At 30.6% G+C, this 25,244-nt stretch overlaps 2 protein-coding genes across 3 annotated transcripts in view; one reads left to right on the top strand and one right to left on the bottom strand.

Annotated features, from left to right (window-relative positions):
- Nucleotides 1–25,244, bottom strand: part of LOC130893607 (cytokine-like nuclear factor N-PAC) — a 93,291-nt gene that overhangs the window by 28,882 nt on the left and 39,165 nt on the right. The window lies entirely within an intron of this gene.
- LOC130893605 (uncharacterized) lies at nucleotides 689–24,116 on the top strand. Its single transcript, XM_057799834.1, has 5 exons — nucleotides 689–1,263; nucleotides 15,584–17,398; nucleotides 17,776–17,920; nucleotides 18,094–18,234; nucleotides 20,193–24,116. Exons 2-5 carry the CDS (start codon nucleotides 15,630–15,632, stop codon nucleotides 20,823–20,825), a joined length of 2,688 nt encoding a protein of 895 aa, XP_057655817.1. The 5' UTR covers nucleotides 689–1,263; nucleotides 15,584–15,629; the 3' UTR covers nucleotides 20,826–24,116.

The following is a 25,244-nucleotide window of genomic DNA, read 5'->3' as shown; positions in this document are numbered from 1 at the left end:
GGTCGAGTTGAGTGGTCATCCGCAATATAGCCCTTATTTGGCAGCTGAAGAATTTTTTTATTCCCGCATTTAAAAACAAGTTGGGTGGTAACGATTTTGAAACTATAAGAAGCCGGTTTACGTATCAAAACTCATATCTAAGAGTGACCTTACTCGGAGGAGAAAGAGAAACGCATGAAAAAGTATACTAATCTAATTGAGAATATCTTGAAACACAATAAAAAAACTAGTTTCAATCATAAACACATGATTGGAAAAAGGTCATTTACATTGAATAACTCTGTATATAGGATAACCTGAAAGCTGTCCATTTAACTGATAAATGGTAGGATATAATAACAAAAACTGCAGTATACTCTTCGTAATTTAAGATACGTATTACGTTGATTCAATCTATAAGTAAACGCCGTGTTGTTACTCAAATAATACGACTACAAATATTTGGAAAAAAATTAAATCTAGATGTCTGTGATACGCACTAAATTCAATGCTACTATTATCGTTAAAGAATAATAGATGGCGTTACTTGTTCTATGAATGTGAATATTAATATTAAACGCTAGGAATCCACTTTTCGATTATAATAAAATAACGAGTCAATACCAAATCGAGAAAACGCAAACACAATAAATAATATTGAAATAATAATGATTCAATGAATTGTATAAATTGTTATAAGTATTTACATCTGCTACATAATACTGTTTTTCTTTTTTATTTTTCTATACAATTATTATTTTAAAATTCAACAACAAATTATATCAAGAATAGATTATCATAAAAGTATTTTGAATACTACTGGAAACAAGAAAAACCACATTAAAATTATAAACATGGAGTCCAAACTCAACTACATAAATTCTAATATCGGACTTCAGACCATACCTCGGCAATAAGTGAGAATGGACTCGACCGGCGCACTTTTTCGTTCCCCACTTGCTAGTACATGAAGGAACAGAAACGGCTAAACGTTGGTTAACAGCTGTGTTGCACGTAGGACGCCGATTTTGTGAGCGGTATAGTTCCGGTCGATTCTCGATTTTGACATAGAAGCACTAGCTTTTCGTCGATTTACATGTGAACGTGAATTAGTATTGCAACCTTAAACTATATAGAAACGGATTTGTTTTGTTCAGTTCGCATGTTCATTCTTGGTTGTGTTTCTACTGAATAGTGTTCTTGCACGTGTTAATCTGATCAATAAAATCTTACACAATAATAATTCTGAAGAAATGTGTGTGATTTTACTATTAAAAATGGCTGGTTAGTACCGTTTTATATGTAAGATAATTAAACATTATTATTTTAAAAATATTTCGATATAGTATCTAGTAAAACGTATCACATTCATATAGAAAATTAAAAAATTCACCTCGAAAGTTGAAAGGGAAAATGGTTACTATTCAATTAAACTGTTATTTGTCGACTAAATTCATTCATAGATTCTCAACGGTTTCTTTGCTACCCATCAACATATTTCTTTATTTTAAAATAGCATTCAAATTGAAAACAGTACCTACATTTATTTAAAATGCATATGCAATCATAAGGTAGTGTATCACTTAAATGTTTGGTGGTATAGACGTAGACTAGTTGTTAGAGCAGATTAACTAATCTTATAAAAGTAATAATTCAGCATAAAAAAAAGATGTATATATATATCCAAAATCAGAAGACATTATTCAATTGCTTTATTGTTTAATGTAGCCAATCTCTAGTAAACAGTTCTTATCTACTTGAACCTAGATAATTGACAAGGTTGACTGATACGCAATCAAATAATTTGCCTAACGAGACTACCAAATAATATATTTTTAATGAAATATTTTTGCGTACTTCTATTCAAAATAAAAACTATTAAGTAAGATCATTAATTATTGTCTTTTTGTTTTATGTAAATTTCAAATCTACTATTGGTATGTAATTTTTTAAAATACCTAATTCAATTAATTGTTTCACTTTGAAAGCGGCTCATTTTCTAGCTGACTATTCTCTTAAATGTAAGAAATGAGTTTAGCAGAGGCACTTTCATACTTGTGAGTATAATGTATCAGCATTTTAACCTAGAGTTTCATGTTTTGTATAAATTGCTATGTTTTTTCCCACATGTTCCATTTTTTAATTCAATACATTCAATCAATACTTTCAACTTAAATGTCTTGTTTTCATTCGGACTATCATTGGATTTCTTTTCCAAATATGTTAAAACTGAAAATTGCGACGGTTGTTGCCCTAAGGCAACAAAAGCCAGATAAGAACTGGTAAAGACGTTACTTAAAGGAGATGACATATTTCATTCTTAATGTATACGATTCTTTTTTTATTGTTACTAAAACCCAAAATTACCGAAGGTTACTAAAAAAATATTTGCATCCATGGAAAATTTCATTTAATAGAATAAATTTTTTATAACAGCAAAACCGATCGTGTTTATTTCGAGAAATAAAATTATAGTTGTGAAATACATAAAATAATTTAACGTGTTTACTTCGTATTTTTAAATCAAACCTACTTTTGATATATGCAAATGGCCACGTATGCTCAATATGAAAATGGAGCTTTAACACAATTTGTGATAAAAGGCATACCTAGTGGTTTGCGAAATATATTGAAATGAAAATCGAATATATATTTTTATATATCGTTTTGTAAATTCTTTAACAGTACATATATATAAAAAATGATAGTTTATATATCAATTTACAAGTTCAAAATCAGAGCAATTCATAACCCTATAGAAGAAAAAAAATTATAGCTTCGATGTTTCAAAGATTCTGGATTCGCAATGGAACACAACTCCTGATATACTGGAGGAAACTGAAAAATAGTTTCAAGCCGAAATATGATAAGGTAATGCGGGAAGATAAGAAATAACTAGCCTACAATTGGATGAAAACGAAATGATCTATAAAAACTTGATTTCACAAATATAACTATGATATAATATGCGCAACGAATATAAATCAATAAGAGTGAAACCTACAGAAAAATAAGTGTTTTGTTGATTGATGTGCTTAGAGTGTTAAGAGTAATGACTGCTCATTCAATTTGGAATGTATGAATAATGATTATGATCTAATTACTTAAAAATTCGGTGTGAAATCATTTTTTTTTTGTTGCTATGTAGTTGTGTAATACAATTTACTGTCTGCCATACCTGCCTACATTTGGGTCTTTTGCTTCTGCTAATAAGAATGCAGAATAAGTTTGTGAACAGTGGTATACAAAAATAAACAACTGACAGCGTTTTCCGGTCGATAAAAGAGTATTTGCGGAGAGTAGTAAATTCGATAACACAAAAATTTTATTTGTATCTTATTTCCGAAAGGGTCTACTTTGAAATCGATACTATTTGTATGATATATTTTTCGAGTTTCAATTACGAATTTTCCTTCATTTTTTCCTATACTTAATGATTTATATGACACAATTATGGTGAATCGATTCTTTGTTCGCTTTTATCCTTTATATTCTTAAGGTTAAACAAATGTTTATAGTTTTCCTGGTTAAATGCCAAATTTAATCAAATACTTTGCGTGTACTTCATTATTTGATCTTGAAATTCATTGGCCTGAAATTTAATAATTATTGCCAGACGGTTCACGTCCAAAACAACCTAATAATTCTATTGATTTTTATTGTGTTCTTCACTCATTCGTCCAATGTTCAAAATCAATTATTTCAATAGATAAATGAAGTGTTAGAATTGTAGATATTATATTCTAAGTTTTATTACTTCACACACTCTTATTAGGTATTAATTTTTCAAATAGCCAACAATAAATTTAAATTGCTCATTCAGAATGGAACCAAACTATTTACGACGAGAATGAACGCACCGAGTTGCTTAATATAGAAATTGTTTTACATTTCGAGATTATGTTTTTGAAGTCCCTTTGTGACGTAATTATTTTATTAATTCACAGTTTCAGTTCTTCTTTTTTAATTTGGTACTTTTTATCAAACTTTTATTGATTCTGTTTAAATAGTTTTTAGAAATAAATGAATTAAGATTGGAGTCTTTTAAACAGTTTTATTTATTGATGCCGATGTTTATACTGAAATTTAGCAACAAAAATGAGGATAATTTTCGGAAATCATCAGAGAAGTTTAGAGATTTGAAAAGGCATCAACAAAGCTATCATTCCAATGCAAAAGAAAGTTTATCAACATTTAGATGATTACAGTAGAGCAAAACTACGAAAAATTTTGTATACATGTTAATTGATATGTGTTCTTTATTCACAAAAATAGAAATAGAACCTTTCTTCATATACTTTTATCGAAAATTACTAAAAAAGAAAATGTAAACGTATGTATAACATAACCTAGAAATGCGAAATTTTTTACATGAACTGAGCACTTCCTTGTTAGATAATTATCTTTGCTATTTACAGACAATTATTTCTAACAAAAAATAAGATAATATGGTCGAGAAATTTTGTTTAAATATACCTATTATCCTCATTTGAAAATTCTGAACAGAAATTAAACTGCAGTAACAATTGTTATAATTATATTAAATGTTTGCTTATAGTTTTTTACGATTTTCACGATTACCATAAGTTTTTGAATTTTTGAGTTAATTACAAGTAACATTCAGAAGTTTTTTTCGCAAAAAATAAAAATCTTACGAATTCCATCTTGATCACTTTTCAATTCTAAAATATGTCTCTTCTAATAGTACCGTATCACCTCAGAATTCCATCAAGTATGTTTTTGCGTTTAATTCACACTTCACTTCAAAATCTACCCTATGCGAATATGTGCAAATTATTGTAAGGGGTGAAAACTACCCCTTATTGTCAAAGTTCAATAAAGTAGAAGTTTAAGCATGTAGAAAATAGATGTTTTAGGATACTTTGTATGTTTTTCAATCCTTGATCAATGTATTTCAACACATATTATATCCATGTATATGTCGAAAGTCTCTTTTTATGAAAGCAGATGTCAACAGTACACTATGTGTATACACACACACACACACACGTACATGTATTGAAAGAAAATAATTATCTTGAAAAAAAGATAAACAACATATGCAATAAAAGGATGAATTGACACTACAAACGAAATCAGAACAGAAACGAAATATCAAAACATAAAACACATTTCTCTTTACCATACAAGGACTTTCCCAACAACTTTCGATTTATTTCAATAAATATATTAGTATAAGTCATGAAGGTCATAATACATTGTCATATTTCATTAAACTAAAATCTAAAACACCAAAAAACAAAAGAAGTAGTATTATATATGAAGTGCCTTGTACTAATTGTGACGCTGTCTACATAGGGCAGACATCTCAATATTTAGTAAATAGACTGAACGGTCATCAATAAGATAAAGAAAAATAAAACTGCATTAACGAACCAAGAAGTATAAAAAAAACAACAATTCCATTAGAAAAATTGAATTCAAATAATTCAAGTAAAATTTACATCTCTATTTTGAAAATTTATTAATAATTTTTTTCAGAATCGAGCTGTCTAAACCATTCAAACTTCTTGATCCTAACATTTGTGTTTAATTAAAATGATTTGCAAATTTATAATATTTTATTTCAATTAGGGTGGTAATATCAAGGGCAGAAATTATGTTATTTTCCCATGAAATTGGGGGATTCTATCTTATTTCCGTCATAACTCCCTTATTTCATGTATTACAAAGTCTTATAAACTCTCATTTGAATGGTATTTCAAAGTTCTTTGAAAAAGAATCAACTCATTTTTTTCGTAATATTACCATTTTCCGCTTATTCAACTTCCATTTTTCAAAATCTCCGATTCATTGAATAAGTTCCAACTTTAATTAATAACTCAGTTTGGTCTAGAACCAAAAAAACATTCATTCAATTTTTTTAAAAGCTACATTTTAACCTCCTTAGAGTTTTTTCGATAAAACCTAAAGTTTCTAATTTATTTGTGAAAAATCGATTAAAAATATGGTTTTTTATAACAAAAAAATTAAAAATTTTAATCACAAATGAATCAAAAAGTATTGATTTTTCGAAAAATACTTCTTCCACTTATCAGCATACGGTAGACTTTGCTTTTTAAGGTATTTCCCATCTAGGAACTGTCAAAATTTTAAGCAAATCGATGCATATTGAAACCCGAGGTAAAAACCATTGTTCACTGGACTAAATTGGTTTACACTGTACGAACGTAGCTTTCTCTACATTGGCATATTAGTGTAAAAATATTTATGTTGAAAAATTCATAATTACTAGACCGAACATATGAGCGCAATACAGAAGAGTGCACACAAATTAAAAAATTAAATTATGAATTTAACTAATAAATCATTAGTTTTATGATTTTATTTCTATTCAACTTTAGCAACACCGCAATATAAGGTACGACTATTTATAATTAGAATTTAATATGTATTCAAATGCGAAATAACAAAATATGTATTATGATGAAACTGGTTTCTTCATCCTATACATGTCGTCAAGGTTATACAGTATATACATATACTAAAGTTAGAAGTGAACAAGTAACTGGAAAACCAATTCACAGGTAATAAGAAATGCCTCGAAGGAAGGAAGCATTGCCTTCGTATTAATGAACCCTTATTCCAAACCGTAATTTTATTTCTATGCTCAACAATATTAGAAATTTCGAGATATAAAAAACAAAAGATGTGTATATATCTTCTAAGGAAATTCCTAAAATAAACACACTCAAAACATGAACGTAACTATTTGAGAGATTTCATTAAGTAGTCGTGTTCTACTATATCTAACTGTTGGTGTTATATATGTGTAATAATCAATATAATCATGAGAAATGTTATTTGGATTTTGTCAACACCAAGTGTTAAATTCGTCGCCCACTCTTCTTACTCCAAATACTTTGCCTTAAGAGAGCTGTCTATTACGTATCACATGTCCAATATATATTGCATCTTTCTTTCTTAACTGTATTCCGGACTTCTTATTGGCACTTCTGTTCACACATAATATGTTGGATTCTTCGGTAAAGCTATATGTTTAAAATATTTTAAAGGAAACCTCCGCAAGTCTGTCTTTACGGTTAGATTCCATAAAGAGGAAAGGAAAACGCTACAGTCTTCTAAATACTAGAGAAAATTTTTTTGAAATAAATCTATCCGAATGTCTTTTATATCCATCCTTTTAGTAAGACATGAGAACTGGAATTAGATTCTGACAATTCATCGAATTGTATTTGGATGTATAGATATTTTATTCTTTACATAATATAATATCACTTCATTCTGCACTTTTAAGTAATCCGATATCGTTACAAGAAGTTTTGACGTCTATATCATCTATCACGTGTTTTGTGACTGAATGTTAATGGTGTACAATGTTATTTTACATAAGAATAGGTCTCGAACTCGTCCACCATATTTACTTATTATGGCCTCCCGGTAATGTTTGACATGTTTCAAACTATTAGGTTACAAAACGTGAATAAAAGATGTGATATGAATATTTTGATATTAATTTTGTTTCTGGTTAAACAAAAGATTTCTGCTTTATAAAAATAAAACTGCTAAATATTGATAAAACATTTCTCACATAATTGACCCAGTTAATATAGAACTAGGTATAATCGATTTCAATATTTTTTCGTTAAATTAACTGTTAATCAAAAATCACTTTTTATGGAATGATTTGTAAATAAACAATTTCTTGAAGATCATTATTTTCACATAAATATTTATAGTTTATTTTTGCTTCAACTTTATACAATAAAGTTCAATATTATTTATTGCAATGGCATTGGATTCAACATTCAAAATTTCACATCAACATACATGATTCATTTCTATATTATACTGCTTTTTATGACAAATGTTAATAAAACCCACTGACAATGACCAATAGACTAAACAGGTTTTAACGTTCTTGAAAACCTAACTTTGATATGGAATAATCTACCAGTTGGATGTTCAATGAACAGGCCCAAAAAAGGTGAAAAATTTCTAAAATATTTCGACTAATCAAACAAACTAATAATTATATTTACGGGTCCGATTTGGAATTATAAATAGAAGTCAATTTCATTATAGATACCAGGTTTAAGAAATGACAGTCTTATTTATTTGACATGATAAAATAAATTATATTAGAAATTTTAGAAAAACAACATGCAGGTTTCGAAGATTTTGTTTAATGTAAATCATAGCGAAACCAATCCAGGAGAACTGAAATACACAAAGTGAAAATATTTTTAGAATAAATTCTAACTTCATTTTTAATCACTTCAATTTTGATTTTCTATGGGGTGTCGTATAAAGATATTTGTATATTTTGACTTGACTATATATGAGGTTACAGCAGCTCCTAATTTTCTCTAATGAAGTGTAGGTTGGATTTTCTAATTTTAAAACATTTTTCAATTGAAAATACCTACTCGTATTTTTTCTCTACTAGCAATGTTGAAGAAAAAATAAAGTTACGAGATGTTAACCGAAATTACATCTACAAATATTCATTGACGCTAAAAATTATTCCTTATAACTCAATTAATAAGTAAAAAACCATAAACGCATCGAATTTAAATTTTAATCATGATTGAATATGTAGAAATCCAGCACAGACTGAAGTCGCTCCAATTAATTCGAGTACGATTACCAAATTTAAACTTGCTATCAAGAATAGGACCGCGTAAAGTTTGGTTTTCGCAACTTAACATTAAAACTCAACAAAGAAGAACATGTAAGAAAATTTGTTAGGCAAATAGCATCCATATAAGATAAAAAAGGAAAGTGCGTAATAAAAAAGATCGATTTTTTTCGATGATCGATAACAAGCTTTAGAATGATTGTTGTTTTATGGTAAAGCTACGCTCGCATTAGACGGATAAGCCGATCGGCGTTATTAGGCTAGCGAATCCGACTAGACCTTCAAATTTTGTACACAAAGGGCTCAACAAACAAATGTTCGGAATGAAATTATTGAGGATAGCATACTTTTTGGTTCAATTCTAATATTTACTATCTTCCAAGAATATTATACCCTAATAATTTGAATCTTTTTTGGCACACGGAGAAAATAATATCAAAAATTGAGATAAGAAAATAGAAAACTTGAAACATTAACAAACAATATTTTCTAATAATAATTTGAAAGTGACTTATTCGATTATTTTTTCTCTTTAATTCTCTTAGTGAATTACTAGGCATATTTAAACATATTTCTGTCTTTGAATTTGGAAAAAATTATGCAAAACTTTACAAACAAGCACAAGTATCGTAAAAATATAGAAAAGGGTATATGAATTAATTGAGATTGAGAGCTTGTGTTAAAAGAAAACTGACATAGGGATGTTGTTTCTGTCCCCCCTTTTAAGTTAACAATAAATACGTCAATTGGAGAGAGGTTACATTTGCAAAAAATACCCATTGTTTATTTTTTTAGCATTTTTAGTTCCTTTATTTCGACAGAGATCCATTCGCATATACATAAAATTCATAAAACATTCTCTATCAGAGTAAATTAAACAAAGTATTTGCCAATATTATTTGTTTATTGTTGCTTCAAATTTCAAACTATTTGAATTGGACCATTTTATTTTGTGAAATGAAAATAATCAAACAATAGTGCATTCATTCGATTAAAATTTTTGAAATCAATAGAAAATGTGTTCATATATTTTTTAATAGAGAAAAATGAAACTGACAAATAATTGTTTTCAACATTTTGAGAAGTAGTTTAAATGAAAAAAAAAATGAATCAAAATGCTGTCGTTAAATTGTAATAATCTGTTTATATATTGAAGACCAGGGTTATTTATAGAATATACTTTATAACATTTAACGTTGGTATTTTCCACGTTATTTAGCTTTATAAAATTTATCAGAGCAAATCTAGTTAGAGAGACGAACAAGAAGAACTGTTATATCCTTCCATTATTTAATTAAATAAAGACAGTCCTTTTACGCTACACTACATACCAGAATGATTCTTGCGCAAATAAATTGGCCTGACAGTTTCGTTGATATCTATTGAAACAGTTGGTCAATGTATCGATTATCGATTGGATTGTTTCTACTTCTAGGAAATTCGATGGTTTCATTAACTAATCAAAAGTCTTTATTTTCCCATTTGTATCAGTTATGTAAGTCACTCTTATCAAATAAAACTGGAAGCAGTTAGTTCATGAAGAATGATCTATTTTATTCTTATTGAAATAATGCGATTTTAATTTGCATAAACTACATCATTTGTTTATTTAAAAAAATATATATTATTATTTGAATGCGAAACTATTGAAAATAGACTTTTAATTTGATTATAAATCAAAATGAAGGAGAAAATTACTCTAGTCAAAATGCAGATATAAGTATTTTCAAATTCTCGGACGGGTTACTGCAATAGTGGTTATTACACCCTACGGGTATGCATTTCTTATATATTGCTTCACTATGTTGCATTTAAAAAAAAAACATCATAAAACAATTTTAAAAATCTAGTTGGCGAATCCACACTCGCACGCAAATCGCGGATAAGATTGCCAACAGTCTACACTAGCAGGTTCGCGTTCTTTACGCGTATGCACGTCTTGTATTTTTCTCAAGAAAAGTTTATTTGAAGTAGGTATGGAAAGTGAAAACACTACAACAGGTGCTATGCTACTTTGCGTTTTGGCAAAACGTAGTTACACCGTCCGTTGTAAATAGTACTGAGCGAGTGAGCAACCCGCGAATGTCTTGTCGTGTTCGCGCGCGCTTTGCTCCTGCGAGCCTTTTATAGCGGTACAAAAACCAACATTACTTCGAGCACGAGTATTCAGCTAATAAATGATAAATTTAAAAAACCGTTTGAGTGCTAGATGGACCTGATCTATCACTAGTATAATAATTTATAACTTCTAAGGATTACTGATATGTCAATACCTTTTGTATCTCGCTATGAGTAACTTGTTTAAAATCGATTAAAAACCTGAAAGTGAAATTTGAATGCTGCAAAGGATTACTATATACATACATATAAAAAAAACGAATGTTTAAAGCTTTCGAAATTCAATTTGCAATGAAACACATACACAGAGATTTGAGGTTACCAGAATAGAAGAATAAAAAGATGGAAGTATGCTAAACTCCTCCGACTCTCTAATATTAGATTATTTATCATTCACTTTCTGTTTATTCTGTGTATAAAATATTGAATCACTCGAATAAATTCATAGCTATAACACAAGACTGCTGAATCCTAACGGTTTTTGAAAGATCAATGAGGTACATTGTATGCATCCACATATCCTCACCTGATTAAATAATGATTTCATTGTGTTATAATTGTAGTTATTACACAATAAATCAGAATGTCAAAATTCAAGCAATGCTTTCTTTATAATTGTATAGCTGTGAAACGTTTTACAAAATCAATATTGTAAATAATTGAATATTTGTTTAAAACCTTCTAAAAAGAATAAAAAAAAACCATTTTTTTGTTATTCAATGTGTAATTGAAATTTCCATTGTTTCTAAGTGGATATTTTGAATGACATTAAGTTCTTGTTATTTGTTACATTAATTCGCTATTATCTATAAAAGCCGTGGAAAAAGTATAGCGTATAACTCGCATATAATGCTAATTTTTCACTTGTTTGATTTGCTTCATACTATTGCTCAAACATAAGTTGTTCTTTTGACTACTATCACATTAAATGGACGCTCGTTTTTTGATTTAATGAATAATTTTAATAAGCGGAACTATTGAATATTTTATACAGTAACTGTAAAATTTAAAAATATCTAGACCTGTTCTATAAAACTAGGCATACTTAATTTGTAATTTGCATATCTATAAATTAATAAAGCTGGAGAAAAACAAATTTGTGAGTTTGGATAATAATCTTATGGACTTCAGACCCAATTAAATTTTCGTACCAAAATGTGTCGATAATTTTTTCTATAAATCGCAAATACAAACATAGTATCTATATAAAAAACATTTCTGTCGAGTAACTCGTGAAATTCTCTTTTATTACAAAGCAAATTGCTACATTTATTAAGCAATAGTTTCATTTATTTAGAGACTACTTTTTTAATGACTTGCACTTTCTTAATCAAATTGAAACGTTGAATGTAATGCGAAATTGAGTAGTGTCGTAAAACAAAACCATGGTGACTTAACATATAGCAAATTGTATATTATATATGTCGACAACGAGATCAGACAATTTTTCTTTGTAAAATTTTAAATAGCTAACATATTAAACGATAATATTTGAAACAATTGATGAAACTGTTTTGATTTTAATGATTTTCAACCAAAAAATAAATTTTCAAAGCGAATTGACTGGTAGATATTGGATAAATAATGTAAAAGTACTGAAAATGGATGTATAAAAACTATGTATTGCTATTTAACTTGGGTTGTCACACTTTGCAGAATTGTTTGTGGTAGTTAGATAATAATTGTTGTAACAACAATTGAAATAAAAAGTAGTCTAAATGCGCTACATTATTAAAAAAAATAGAATTTTTCACTATTTTATGATTGAGTATTATAAGTAAACTTATCTTTTTACGATCTATTGATGATTTAATAATAACGGTTTATTTTTTTATATTTAATTTAAAAATAATATAACCTCAAAGTTGCTGCATGTTCTTTGTTTTTCGTAAAAACATAATGTATTTAGTATTAATCTTCACAAAACATATTCAATAGCCAAATATAAATGCATTTTATATTGAGGAGCTTTATAGCATGTAATACATTATGTGTTTTTGCCTTCTTTTCAACATATTTCTTTGTGTCTTCTTATTAGCAAATCCTACCTATCTCTTTCCAATAAGGTCTTATTCCCAAATTTCAAATATTTGTAATTGGATTTCAAGTTAAAGCCTAACAATTCAATCGCGAAGAAATTATGAATTCTCGTTAACAACAGCTATCAATAAAATTAATAACACTATCAATCATTCGTACCGGTCTCTCCCTTCAGTTCCATTTGGTTTCAAATAAAATATAGCAATCAATAATTAATCTACCGATAAGATATTTTAGTCCGTTCATATGGCAACGTATATAATAAATTCCATTTAAGCCAATAATTGAATTAGAAATTGGAAGTTGATACAAAAAAATGTAACGTTGAAAATCCGTCAAAGGTTTAAATCAAATGGTAATGAACATTTTACAAAAATAAATTCTTTGCAATATGCAATTATTAAACAAAACTAACATCTCCATATCCAATGAAGTAAACTGAAATAACGAAAGTGCAAACGAAAACTGCATCCCGCTCGTCAGGCTGTGTTATTGTGAGTGTTGTAGTAAACAGTGTGTTCAGTTCGTTTGTGATACCTACACAAATGAATAAGAATCTTAGGATAGGTGTGAAAAGGAATAGTAGCAACAATATCTATTGCTATTCTAAAAAATTTCCAAGGAGCCAACAATAATTTGAAAGATGTCATTGGGTTGAATTAGTTTATCCAAATTGAAGCCTCCTACTGACAAAATCATCATTATTTATAATATGTTCAAAATATATGACATAACTGTACCGTGTTCCAACATGTTTGTCGCACAAACACCCCACTATTCACTTCTTTCTCTATCAGACTAGCAAAAACAACAAATACAACAGGTATCAACCCAGTGCCTATGGCCTATATTTTTATAATGTACTCAGTGGTATTATGAGTGTTATACCTAGAAAGAATAATTTACCAGCTTTTAGTCAGCATTCAAAGGAAGCACTAAACGAGAATGGTATGAAAAGAGATTAAAGGCAGCGATAGTACATTAATAGGTCTACCTTCCTCTGCAAACCATTGGTCTGCATTCTGCTAGAGAACAAAACAGTCGTCTCGCAAAGCTAGTTGACCGAAGAATTCATCTTGATGCTCGGACTTACGCTTCGGTTTACCAGTTGGTCTTCCTCTACCTTCTTCTGTTCACACACGATACCCATTTACGATCACCATTCCAGTATAGTTAACACGACGGGCAATTTCATGATTTGATACACGAAATTTTTGATAAACATGATCAAATATAAAACGTTGATATTGTGACAATAGCCTAATCTAAAGATGGTCATCATGACAAAAAAATTATCCTAGGCATAACACCTCCAATATAACTGAGTATATAATAAATTAAAAATGTTAATGTACGTATTATAAAATATAATTTACATACAAGTAGTTATGTTATTGAATGAAACATGTACGGAATGAATCATACAATAATATCGTAAATTGTAAAATTCACTTATAACTTCTCAAACGAACAGGAAAAAATAAATAATGAGTGAACTCACAATGCAAGTATCAATGATAGTTATAAAGCTTCAATCCTTTAATTCGATTACAACTATTTAATGCATGGAATCGTGGCTTTTCAAAGTGTAAAGCGTAATATAAGTCGGAATAATCTAATTAAATGTATACGAACTTTACAGTTTTTGTTGTATTCGTCGAATCGTCAAATAAATCCGGCATTGCTTTGTTTCCGTACTGTACTAATTTGTTGTACTCTAAATATTTTTATTGAAATATTTTTTTTCTCGTTTCAAAATAATAAAATCCTTCAAAAATGAACTTAGAAAATTAGTAAACCAGCAGGATGACACTTTTTGGACTATGTCCAACAACAACAACAAAAGAATGTCTGACGTGGAAACACCTATATACACAACAAGCCATTTTACAAACCAAATACGAGGTCTGGCTATTAAATAACGAGACTGGGTACGAAAAAGAGTTTTATTATAAAAATTATTCTATATTCGAATGCTCCCCTTCCCCCGCCACACACCTTTCCATACGTTTTTTCCATTGATCGAAGCAGTGCTGGAAATCTTCTTTGGTGATGGCCTTTAGGAGCTTTGTCGTTTTTTGCTTTATCGATTCCATCAACTCAAATCGGGTCCTTTTCAAAGCAGATCTTTTTCTAACTTTAAAGGAAATCTGAGCAAACCCGTTGTCCACTCAAAAACACGCGCACGAGATAGAGAATTGTCCCCATATGCATCTTGCAACAATAGCACTCAGTCGGAGTTTTTTTCAATTTAATGAGAAATTTGTGATTAATACCTTGCTCCTGTTTTTTGTCACACATGGTTTTCGGCACGAGAAAAAACACAGTTTCAATCCGCTACTGCGCAAATACTATAATAGTGACGGCAACGTGTTTTGGGACGTGCATAGACAAGATATCTAGATACCCAACGCACTACTCGTTTATTATCCCACCCGTCTAGGGCGCCCTCTAGGCGCACAGTCTCGTTACTATTGAAAAAAATTAGGGTGTAGCTATTACCTGCAGAGAGTTGATCACAATACCGAAACTTTTTTAATGTTAGGTACTGAGATCAATTTAAAAATCTGTATTTTACGCTTAAGGTTAACAAGGCGGTAAGACTTTTACGTAAGTTCACTATTAAAAATGTGAATTCAATGGGCGTAGATTTAGATAAGATGTTTTTTGTCTCCGATTTAAACGTTAAATACTTGTATTATTTTTCAATAGAAAAATTTCTATTGAAATTATTGTATAATAAAGTTATTATGAATCGAATTGTTAAGTTAAAAGGCATTTGCCCTATATTTTGAGATGATTAAAGTCACTTTTTTGTTGCAGCCAATTGAAGATTATTGCTTTATAAAGACAATGAGTATTAAAAAATATGGACTTACTTCACCGGCCGGAAAAAGCCGGTAGCACAAAATGGACGCTGTTATTTCTTTTAATTGCGGGGATATCAGCGACTCACACACGTCACGGAGATGGCTTTCTGAGTCAACGTTTTACAAGGACAATTCCATCGGCAAACTGTCGTCTTATGAGAACGAATACATTACAATGTCGCAACAGAACTATGGAAAATTTGTATATAGGAACGGATGTTGTTTATTTGGATTTGGAGTACGTGATCGGTGGGAGTTTGGACGTAAAAAACATCCGACATTTGCGATGGGTTTTCAGCTCCTTAACCGTTATCAACAACGTGGTTATTAATCCTGAAAATCTCATAACTCTAGATTTGTCTTTCAATAATATAACAGTTTTGGAAAACTACCAATTCCATAATTACACCCATTTAACTCGAGCAAATTTATCTCACAATATTATCGATTATCTTCCCAGAGATGTCTTCAAATCCCACATCAAATTGGAAGTGTTGTGTCTCTCCCACAACAACCTCAAAGCAATACCTTTCCAAGCTTTCTCTTTTATTGAAAGCTTAAAAGAATTAGATTTATCTCACAATAAACTCGTCACGTTTTTGGATCATTTTTTCAAATTCAACAAATACATCGAAGTACTGTTACTCAATAACAACAATCTTACGAAAATCACTTCTAATAGCTTCGCTGATTTGACTGATCTCAAAAGACTCGATTTATCTCACAATTCTTTAACATTTATCTCGAGAGGCTTGTTCGATTCGCTTTCTCATTTACAGTACTTAAATTTGGCGAGCAATCCACTGATGAATATGGCTAGTGGCACATTTAGGGGGTTAAGCAATTTGAGAATATTGAATTTGAGCGATAATAGATTAACCCAATTGACGTTCGGTCTATTGCATTTTAGTCCGCTTTTATCTTCTATTAGTATAGATAATACTTTGATCGAAGTGATACACAACACGGAATTACTGGGTGTACCTAAATTGAATATACTGACTTTGAAAAGAAATAAAAAACTTAAATTCATAGAAACCTACGTTTTTGCTGATACGCCTGTTCTAAGCGAATTAGACATTAGTGGCTGCAATTTGACGTTTCTTCCGCAATCTATTGCGAATTTAACTTATTTAACTAAATTGAATATTAGTGACAATCCATGGGCTTGCGATTGTCGAATGTTTTGGTTTGCTCGATGGGCAGCCATAAAAAAAGGCAACGTACTCATGTCTGATTTAACTTGTGGTCCTGACGCTTATCCGGACGATATGTTGCCTACATTGGACCATTTAAACTGCACATCTCCTACAATAATACATAAGACTCCAACCAGACTGTATAGACTAAAATCAGACGCCTTACTGGAGTGTAGGTACGCAGCAAATCCTCCCCCTTCTATAACTTGGGTTACACCTAGAAGGGAAGTATATCATTGGAATCCGGATCCAAGTATTCCGGATACGTTTTATAAGCACCCTCACGCTCACGATCAATTGATGACTCCTTTAAGAATTATTCCACCCCGAATCCAGGTACTCGATAACGGCACCCTTTGGATTAAAAATGTCACCAGAGAAGACTGCGGACGATATACATGTTATGCCAGTAATCCTATCGCCAATCAAACAGACGATGTACTGCTCCACATCGACCCCGCTGATTGGAACCGAGTACGTGTTATCTCGTTGATTGTTGGTACGCAAAGTGCCGGAGGATTTCTTGGATTGACTTTATTTATACAGTTCCTAAGATATTTAATGAATAAGTAAGTAAATCACTTCATTCACATTAGTCTCCTTGTTTGTCCAAAAACAAATATTAAGATTTTTTTCAATTTGACATGTAAATTCGATCTATAATATTAATTTTAGTAGAAGAAAATTTTTGTGTAACCGTTCTGTTTGTAAACAATTAAAACAAATACAATGAAAATTTACTTAAAAATATTCGTTTTTGCTAGTCGTTACAGATAACAACTCTGAAAATAATTTTAATAACTCAAAAATAAATATCATAATGTTGAAATAGACCAAATGTAATTTAAATATCCATTCATTTCGGTTATACGATAAAAAACTTATATACCGATGAAGTACAATAAATTCGATTGCATTATGGACATATTTTTTTGCTTAATTTCAGGTTTGGTGTTTTCAATAACTTTTGCAGTTTTTGTAAACGGGATAAAGTATCCCCAAGAGCTCGACAGATATATGCCATGCTCGATAATATCGAACAGTACAAGAGCCAACAGCTTGAGAAACTTAGAGAAAATTATGCACTGCAGGTATGTTAATATGTGTTCTATTTTATCGCTAATAAAACTTTTACAACAGTATAACAAATACAATTACTATATTCTAAGTATTTCAACTTTTAATGAATTCTCAAAATATTAGTAAAATGAGAGCATGATCAAAAAGTACTATGTTAATATCATGATTTTTTTTATTATTTCAGGTAACGAGAATCAAAGACAATTGCGCTCAACAAATGGATTGGATACAAAACAGCTACCAATCTCAAGCAAAACATTTGAAAGACTTTAGAGATATCGGTACCGCACACCTGACCACCTTGAGAGATCAATATTGCGATCAGGTGAGTCTTATTAATATTAAATATGCCGATCTAAAACTAACATGAACTGAAATAGAAAACAAAAAATAAAATTGAAATGATTTTCACTTAAAACAGTTTCTCAACTGATTTTATTTTAATGAGGTAATTTATTAAGGGATACTGTGATAATAACATGCAAGATTATGAAAGAATTTTTTTAATTTAGTTTTGGGAATAGAAAATTATCAATTGCACGATGATAAATCGGGTAAATAAGAATGGTAAATGACACAAACAGATTTTTTTTTTCTCAAAAATTCTGGCAATTTTTCGGCCCTACGATGATATATTATCATTTCTTGGATTATGGCTAGCGCTTTGTGCTTCTATAAATCCCTTTATTAGGGTGGATTACTCCCTTCGTTCTTTTTGTTAGTCCTGCTTCGTTTGTACCTTTCTCCATTCTTTTCTGTTTTTACATTTCGTTTTCCAGTCTACCATTTCTACAATTCTGCTATCTTCTTCAATTTGGTTGCTCGAGGCATTTCTTAGTCTGCCTCTGCCTCTTGGCCATAGAGGTATCTATTGTGTTATCGTCCTCACCCTTTCTGGAAGTTTCCATCTCCTGTCCTGCCCAATTAAGTCTTTGTGCTTTTATATACCTTATTTTTTTTCTCTCCTCCCACTTCTTCAATTTCTTTAGTTTTCTTTAATCTTCTCTCTCCATCTCCTATAATATTTGGTCCGAGTACAGTTCTCAGTATTTTTCTCTAGATTATCTTCAGATCTTCTTCTTTCTTTTTATTGATATATTATCATGCAATAAAAATTGATTTTGTGACAAATTTTTATGAACAATATTCTAGGACTTAAAGAAAATTATCCTGAGTCTTCCGTCTTTTAAATCTTAAGCGGCTAAACGTGCACATACCCAAATAATCAGTTTATATGAGATAATCTATATTTTCCGCCGATACTTCACGAAATCATCAATATTTTCAATTATTTAGTACGATTCATAGCATAATGACCATAAACTCTTTATTGATTTAACTCTGCTAATATTTGCGATTTAAACAAAAGTCAATATTCGATATCTTTCATAATTTTCTCAACATATAAATTTATTATTTTGTACCTAGCTGCGTTAAAGAAGAGAAGGGATTTTTCCAATTGGCCATGTTCAATAAACGGGTCACTACATATTTTTTCATTTGAATTAATATTTCAGTTATTTTTCGATCACACTGTGTAGGTGCATAAATATTAATAATAAAGTCAACAAGTTTGAGCTATTCCATTCTCCTCTGATCTTTTTCGTTTATTTTTTGGAGAAAATTTTCGATTTGATATTATTCAATTAGTGATGAATGAATGGAGATTATGAAATAAATTTTTAATCTAAGATAAATAAATTCCGCCACAAATTAGTATCAAACTATATTTTGAAATTAGCATTAATTTAATTTTATTAATACACAATTTTGTGAAAAACATAAAGATGTTTAGGTACCAACTCTTATAAGAACTTACACAGATTCAAATTGATATTCCGGTTATCGTCAGAAATATTTTATTCAGACTTCCAATAAAGTCTAGACGCATTTCAGAAATTTCAATAAATTTCAGAAATTTTAATAACTTTCATTCATCATCAATTACGTTTGTTATCTTTTGAATTGTATCTTTTTTTTTCTTTATCATCTTTTCTCACTAGATCAGTTTTATTATGTTCTAGTTGTTTTCTTTTTGTTGACTTCTTCTTTTATTTCCTCGAGAAATATCGAAGCGGCGATTACTTTTTCTCAAGGTCACCTCGATTAATTTACTTGTAATTTACAATAGGATTCCTGAAGGTGATTGTTAAAAGAGTATTAACAATAATAACAATCAATTATAAATAAGTTGCCCTATGGATTCATAACTATAACTTTGAAAACTGTTTCTCCAATCTTTCAATCCCAATCGAAATATACTAACTGACAAATTTGTTTCAGGTGAAAAAGGTGCGAGATTACTCAACAGGTCAACTTAATTGGGTCCGAGAAAACTACGTCTTCCAGAGGAACAAAATTCGTAAATTCAGTTCACATAAGGTGTTGCAGTTAAGAGAAACTTACAAGTACCAACAACAGACCCTTAACAAAGTATTGGAGAACTTGCCCAGTTTGTATTTTGAGAATTGTAGAGCTGGAACTTGTGGTCGCGCCGAATCTCTAGTATTTGATCCTCAAGAAGCTGAGAGCATAGACTGCTATATAAAGAGCAAAATAGAAAAACTTGCTAATTTAGATGCCAGCACTACAGATCTAACTCAAAGTAGAATGTCATTGTACTACACACCTTCAGAAAGGTCATCTGTTCACAAATCTCCTACTGAAATATCACCATCAATTTACATCAATTACATAGAAGATCCGCCTAGAGGTTTTCTCATGATGGAAGAGCCCACCACGTCTGGATACAGAAAAATCGGTTTCGTTGAAAGTGTTTTATCGGATCACAGTTGTGACGATTTACTTCAAAGAGAACTAAAGGAATCTGAAATAGTATCGAATCCTAATTTACCAAGCACATCGGGTTTAGCTCCACCGATAAATCAAACAATACAACACGAAACATCTTTATAGAGAATTCAACATAATAATAAGTTTGTAAAGTTTACTGGAGAATAAAACATTCTACTTAAGATAATGAATTAAATTTAAAATTGTTGATAATAGTTACAGCGATTTAATAATCCCAATCCAAAAAACGATTGACAACCCGAAAAATGACGTGTTTATTGTAGCAGCAAATTTCACTCGTTTTCATTTCTCTATCTGAAAAAATTTCTGTGATACGAGCCGCAGTTGTTGTGTATAAACTGCCTGACTTAGTGCCAATCTAGAAGCTGTTGAGCTGGACTAATTTTCTTTCAGAATTTTAAACGAATTGCCAAAAGACTTATTTTAATTGTAAAGTGCAAGTGATGTTAATTTTCATGTTAGTGTAAGTAAGTTAATTATTATTACTAGTCATATTTTTTGGTAAGACTGAATGTTTTCCTTTAACAGGACATGTAGGTATTTCAGGAATCCTATATTACTGTGATTGGTACCCTACATTGTCTTTAACAACGATTATCATTTTTTTATTTAAATTTTCAATTTTTTTCATTACATGTAGTTGTTGCATTTAAATTGTATGTAGGTAATGGTTTTCAATCTTCAAATTTATACTAATCTTATTAGAAATAATTAAGAATCATATCTATATGTTTTCATTTGCCAAACCTCCTGACATTAGGACACGAATTTAGTCAATTTGTCTGTCCATCTTCTTGGATATTGGTAATCAGTTGGAACTTTTCAATGAGCAAAATATAATCACACAACCTATCAGCGGTCCATTAGCTTCAAATAATCTAACTATTTAACGTCGATTTTGGAAATGCTTTGTTCTATCCTCTATTCACTATTTCACAGGAAGATGGGACAAAATATTTTCATCACTTTACTGTTTCCCTTGGCCCACAGTAAATTCAAAGTTTAGCAAAAAAATATTCAAGTATGTATTGATGAGTTATAGAAACCAAATCAATTTAAAATAGAAAATTTTTGCATTATTGCGGAATTCAAGCTGTATTTATGTAAATAATAACGTTATTTAGTTTTTCATTATAAAATAATAATTTAATTAAGTGAATTGTCACAGGAAAAAAATATTCTTCAATAGAACACTGAAGACTTAAGCTACTTCAATATCAATAAATTTATGTTGGAGGTCAATATATGAATAACTCAAATTTCAAACATATTCTCGAAACAAATTCATTTCTAATAAGATTGGTGCTGGGGTCCTTTTGGCATGCTTAGTAGAATCAAAAGCTACCCTTATAGGTAACACTTACTGGCAAAAGGTTTATAGTATTTTTTTCATCATTAAGACTAATTTTGATAATGTCATTTTAATTTAATATGAAATTAATCATAAAAATAGTTGATGAGTTGATGATGTAGTCTTGAAAGTGAAAAATTAAATAGTCCTCTAGAATAGGAATATAAAATTTTGTATTATTATTAAAAATGGGGAGGATTTGTTGGCCTAATTGCCTAGGTAATCCTTTTGCAGTCCCCTTGGTAGCCCATGTAGATTCTCTAGAATTGGAGAACTCTCCGGCCGTCACAAATTTTGAGGCAAAATTTTCTTTCTCCATTCCACAGATCGGATTCCTTGTCTGTATTAGATCTCTAAAATCGGCTTCCATGTGCCTACTAGAGTCTTTGGGTTCTTTCTTCCTACCATCAGTATTTCCGACACTCAGTCTGAGAGGTTCTCGTCACTTATAAAGGTTTTGGCCTATCTACAACCAAATTACTGAAGCCACGCATCTTTGCTTTTTTCTTTCCTATAGTTTAAGGTGTTCCGTAATGTACAAGTAGATGATTTCCACTGCAGGTTCGGATCTTATGAGTGATTGAGTAGCTCCAAAATTTACCGGGTCATCTGTAACTTGACCGCCCTTTAGTTTTCCTGCTCATTCAGTGCCTTTCACAAACAGCTTTGATTCTGTGGTCGTGCTTTACAGTAGTTCCGTTTCATTGTTTGTGCAAATAAGGACATTAATATGGTTATTATCGTGAGCAGCAACCTGAGCCGATAAGGATGGCCACCAGTTCGGTCTGCTTATTAGAAACGTTCCTTCCTAGGGAAAAGATGTGTCCTCCATGCTTGTGTAATTCTGGTCCATCCAGCTCGCGTTTTTTTTTATCCATCCGAGTAGTTGGTGTTAATATCTGAAGGCAAGTTGGCCTTATTTTGATCCTATATCCCTTTACCCCCGAAGGCCAAAATGATTAGCTCGGTATTCCACGATAGTCGTGGAACCTTGGTTTCGCGTGATACATTAAGTTTGAAAAAGATCTATATTCATTGGGTTCACACAAGCCAAAATGGAGGACTGCCGTGCAGGTTCGCCGCTACCATCCTGAATTCAACCAGAGTTTGCGTTCTGGGTTTCGGATTTGATTAGGATGCGATTCATACGCGCGCTAATGAAACTGGGTATATAAATAGTTAAATAAATTCACATTATTATGTTATGTAAAACATAAGAACCAAAAAAACATTTACCAACAAATAATTTAAATACGAGTTTGAAGATTGTATTTTCTCCTGAAAAGTCTCAAACTTTCGTCATTTGGGATATGATCATCAAAGGAGTGTTCAGAAATATCAAACAACTTGAACAATCCATCTGGAGGTTTTCAACATTCAACCACTCCAGCTCATCCTTTTATCAGAATTACTCTTTTTGCTTGAAGAAGAAGATGGTTTGGAACATGTGGAAATAAGCATCCATGATAATGGATCCAAGTTCCAAAGAGACTTTGCTAATTTGTTAATCATTCCATCTCAGTAATTGGATTAAATTCTGATAACTGAGAGTTTCAAGAGTGTCGATGATTTTTCATATCATATAACTTCTATATACCTATTTTCTATTCGCATTCAAATACCTATAGGTTGACAAGTTGTGTGGTAAAATAATCAATAAGTTCGTGGGTACGGGTATTTAAACGAGGCAAAAAAGTCGATTGTGAAAAAATTAGTTTATGCTTCCAAAAAAAATATAGACCCTAAACGATAGAATATAGGAATAATATGTTATCATTATTTCGTAAGTATAAGAAGGGTATCATAATCCTTGTTTATCAATTACACAGAAAACGCGTAATGTGTAGAAAATAACACTTTTCTCAATGTACATTTTTATATAATGCAGCACCCCACCGACATGTATGAATATTTCTATCAACACAACTATAGATGAAAATTTTTAAATAAAAATAACTAAACTATTTTTTATTAAATATCTATGATTTATAAGATCGAGAACTGTTAAATAGTGTCATTTAATAAAAATGTATTGAATCAAATTTGACGTTTTAATTACAAAAATTTTACCAAATTATAAAATTTCTAGTAGTCAATTAGTTATACCAAATACGAGAATGGCTCTAGAAGTACCTGGCTCAACAAAGAAAACATAAACATACACTACCGGCGATGCTCAATAAGTTCGAAGCCTTTTTTATAACAAGAATCGTCAAGCTCCACAAAATAACCATTAATTGCAGACATTACCTCTTCATTGTTGGAAAATATTTGACCACCGAGCATTTTTTTCAACACTGGGAACATAAAATAATTCGAGGGGGCTAAATATGGCGAATAGGGTGCATGAAGTAGCAATTCAAGCTTTAATTCATTGATTTTGACTATTGCAATATGGATGTGTGAGCTGGTTCATTGTCTTGATGAAACGAAACTTTCTTGGCCGAATACTGCCGTTTTGCTTCATTTCTTCAGTACAGTATCACAGTACCAAGTTATCAGCACTAAATTTTGATCTAAACGAGTGATTCTGCCTATTTGACCTTTCTAACTTTACTGACGTGTCTATCAGCTGTTTAGTCAGAATCCTACTATTTCGAATGCGATGTCTACTGTGTGACAAACCAGTGTAGCCGTTGTCTGCGTTTGTATAGAGTCGGTAATTTTGATCGATCTGACCGTAGGCTAAGAATATTTAGGAATTGACAATGAATGTGTGCAACCAACTCTACATAAAAATTTCAACGTGCGAAAAGATGTGCAAAACTGTTGCCTGAAATACTTATAATAGAACAACAAGAAGTTCAGAAAAAAATTTCTATTGACAATTTGAAGACGTTAAAAATGAAACAAACTTATTAGAGAAGCTAATGACGTGTGACGAATCAATCTGCATCAGAAGAAAGAAAAGAAAAATAAATATACATAATTTCATAATAAAATTTTATATATCACCAGTCTCGTTATTTAACAGCCACACCTCTTTTATACTATTGCAATAATTCTAGAACCCCAAATTATCTATTGTGAGACTACTTCTGTCAAGTCACAGATAACTTTTACTTTAGAAAAATCTAGAACATAGTTCTAGAAGAGCCTCCCACCATCTTTCACAGTTTCTACTACATTAAATTACCTCCAGCGCCGTTAGGTGGCTTGTAAATGCGTAC

Source organism: Diorhabda carinulata, chromosome 5, assembly GCF_026250575.1.
Source record: "Diorhabda carinulata isolate Delta chromosome 5, icDioCari1.1, whole genome shotgun sequence".
In the NCBI taxonomy this organism is placed as follows: Eukaryota; Metazoa; Arthropoda; class Insecta; order Coleoptera; family Chrysomelidae; genus Diorhabda; species Diorhabda carinulata.
This window is presented reverse-complemented; position numbering and strand designations above follow the sequence as displayed.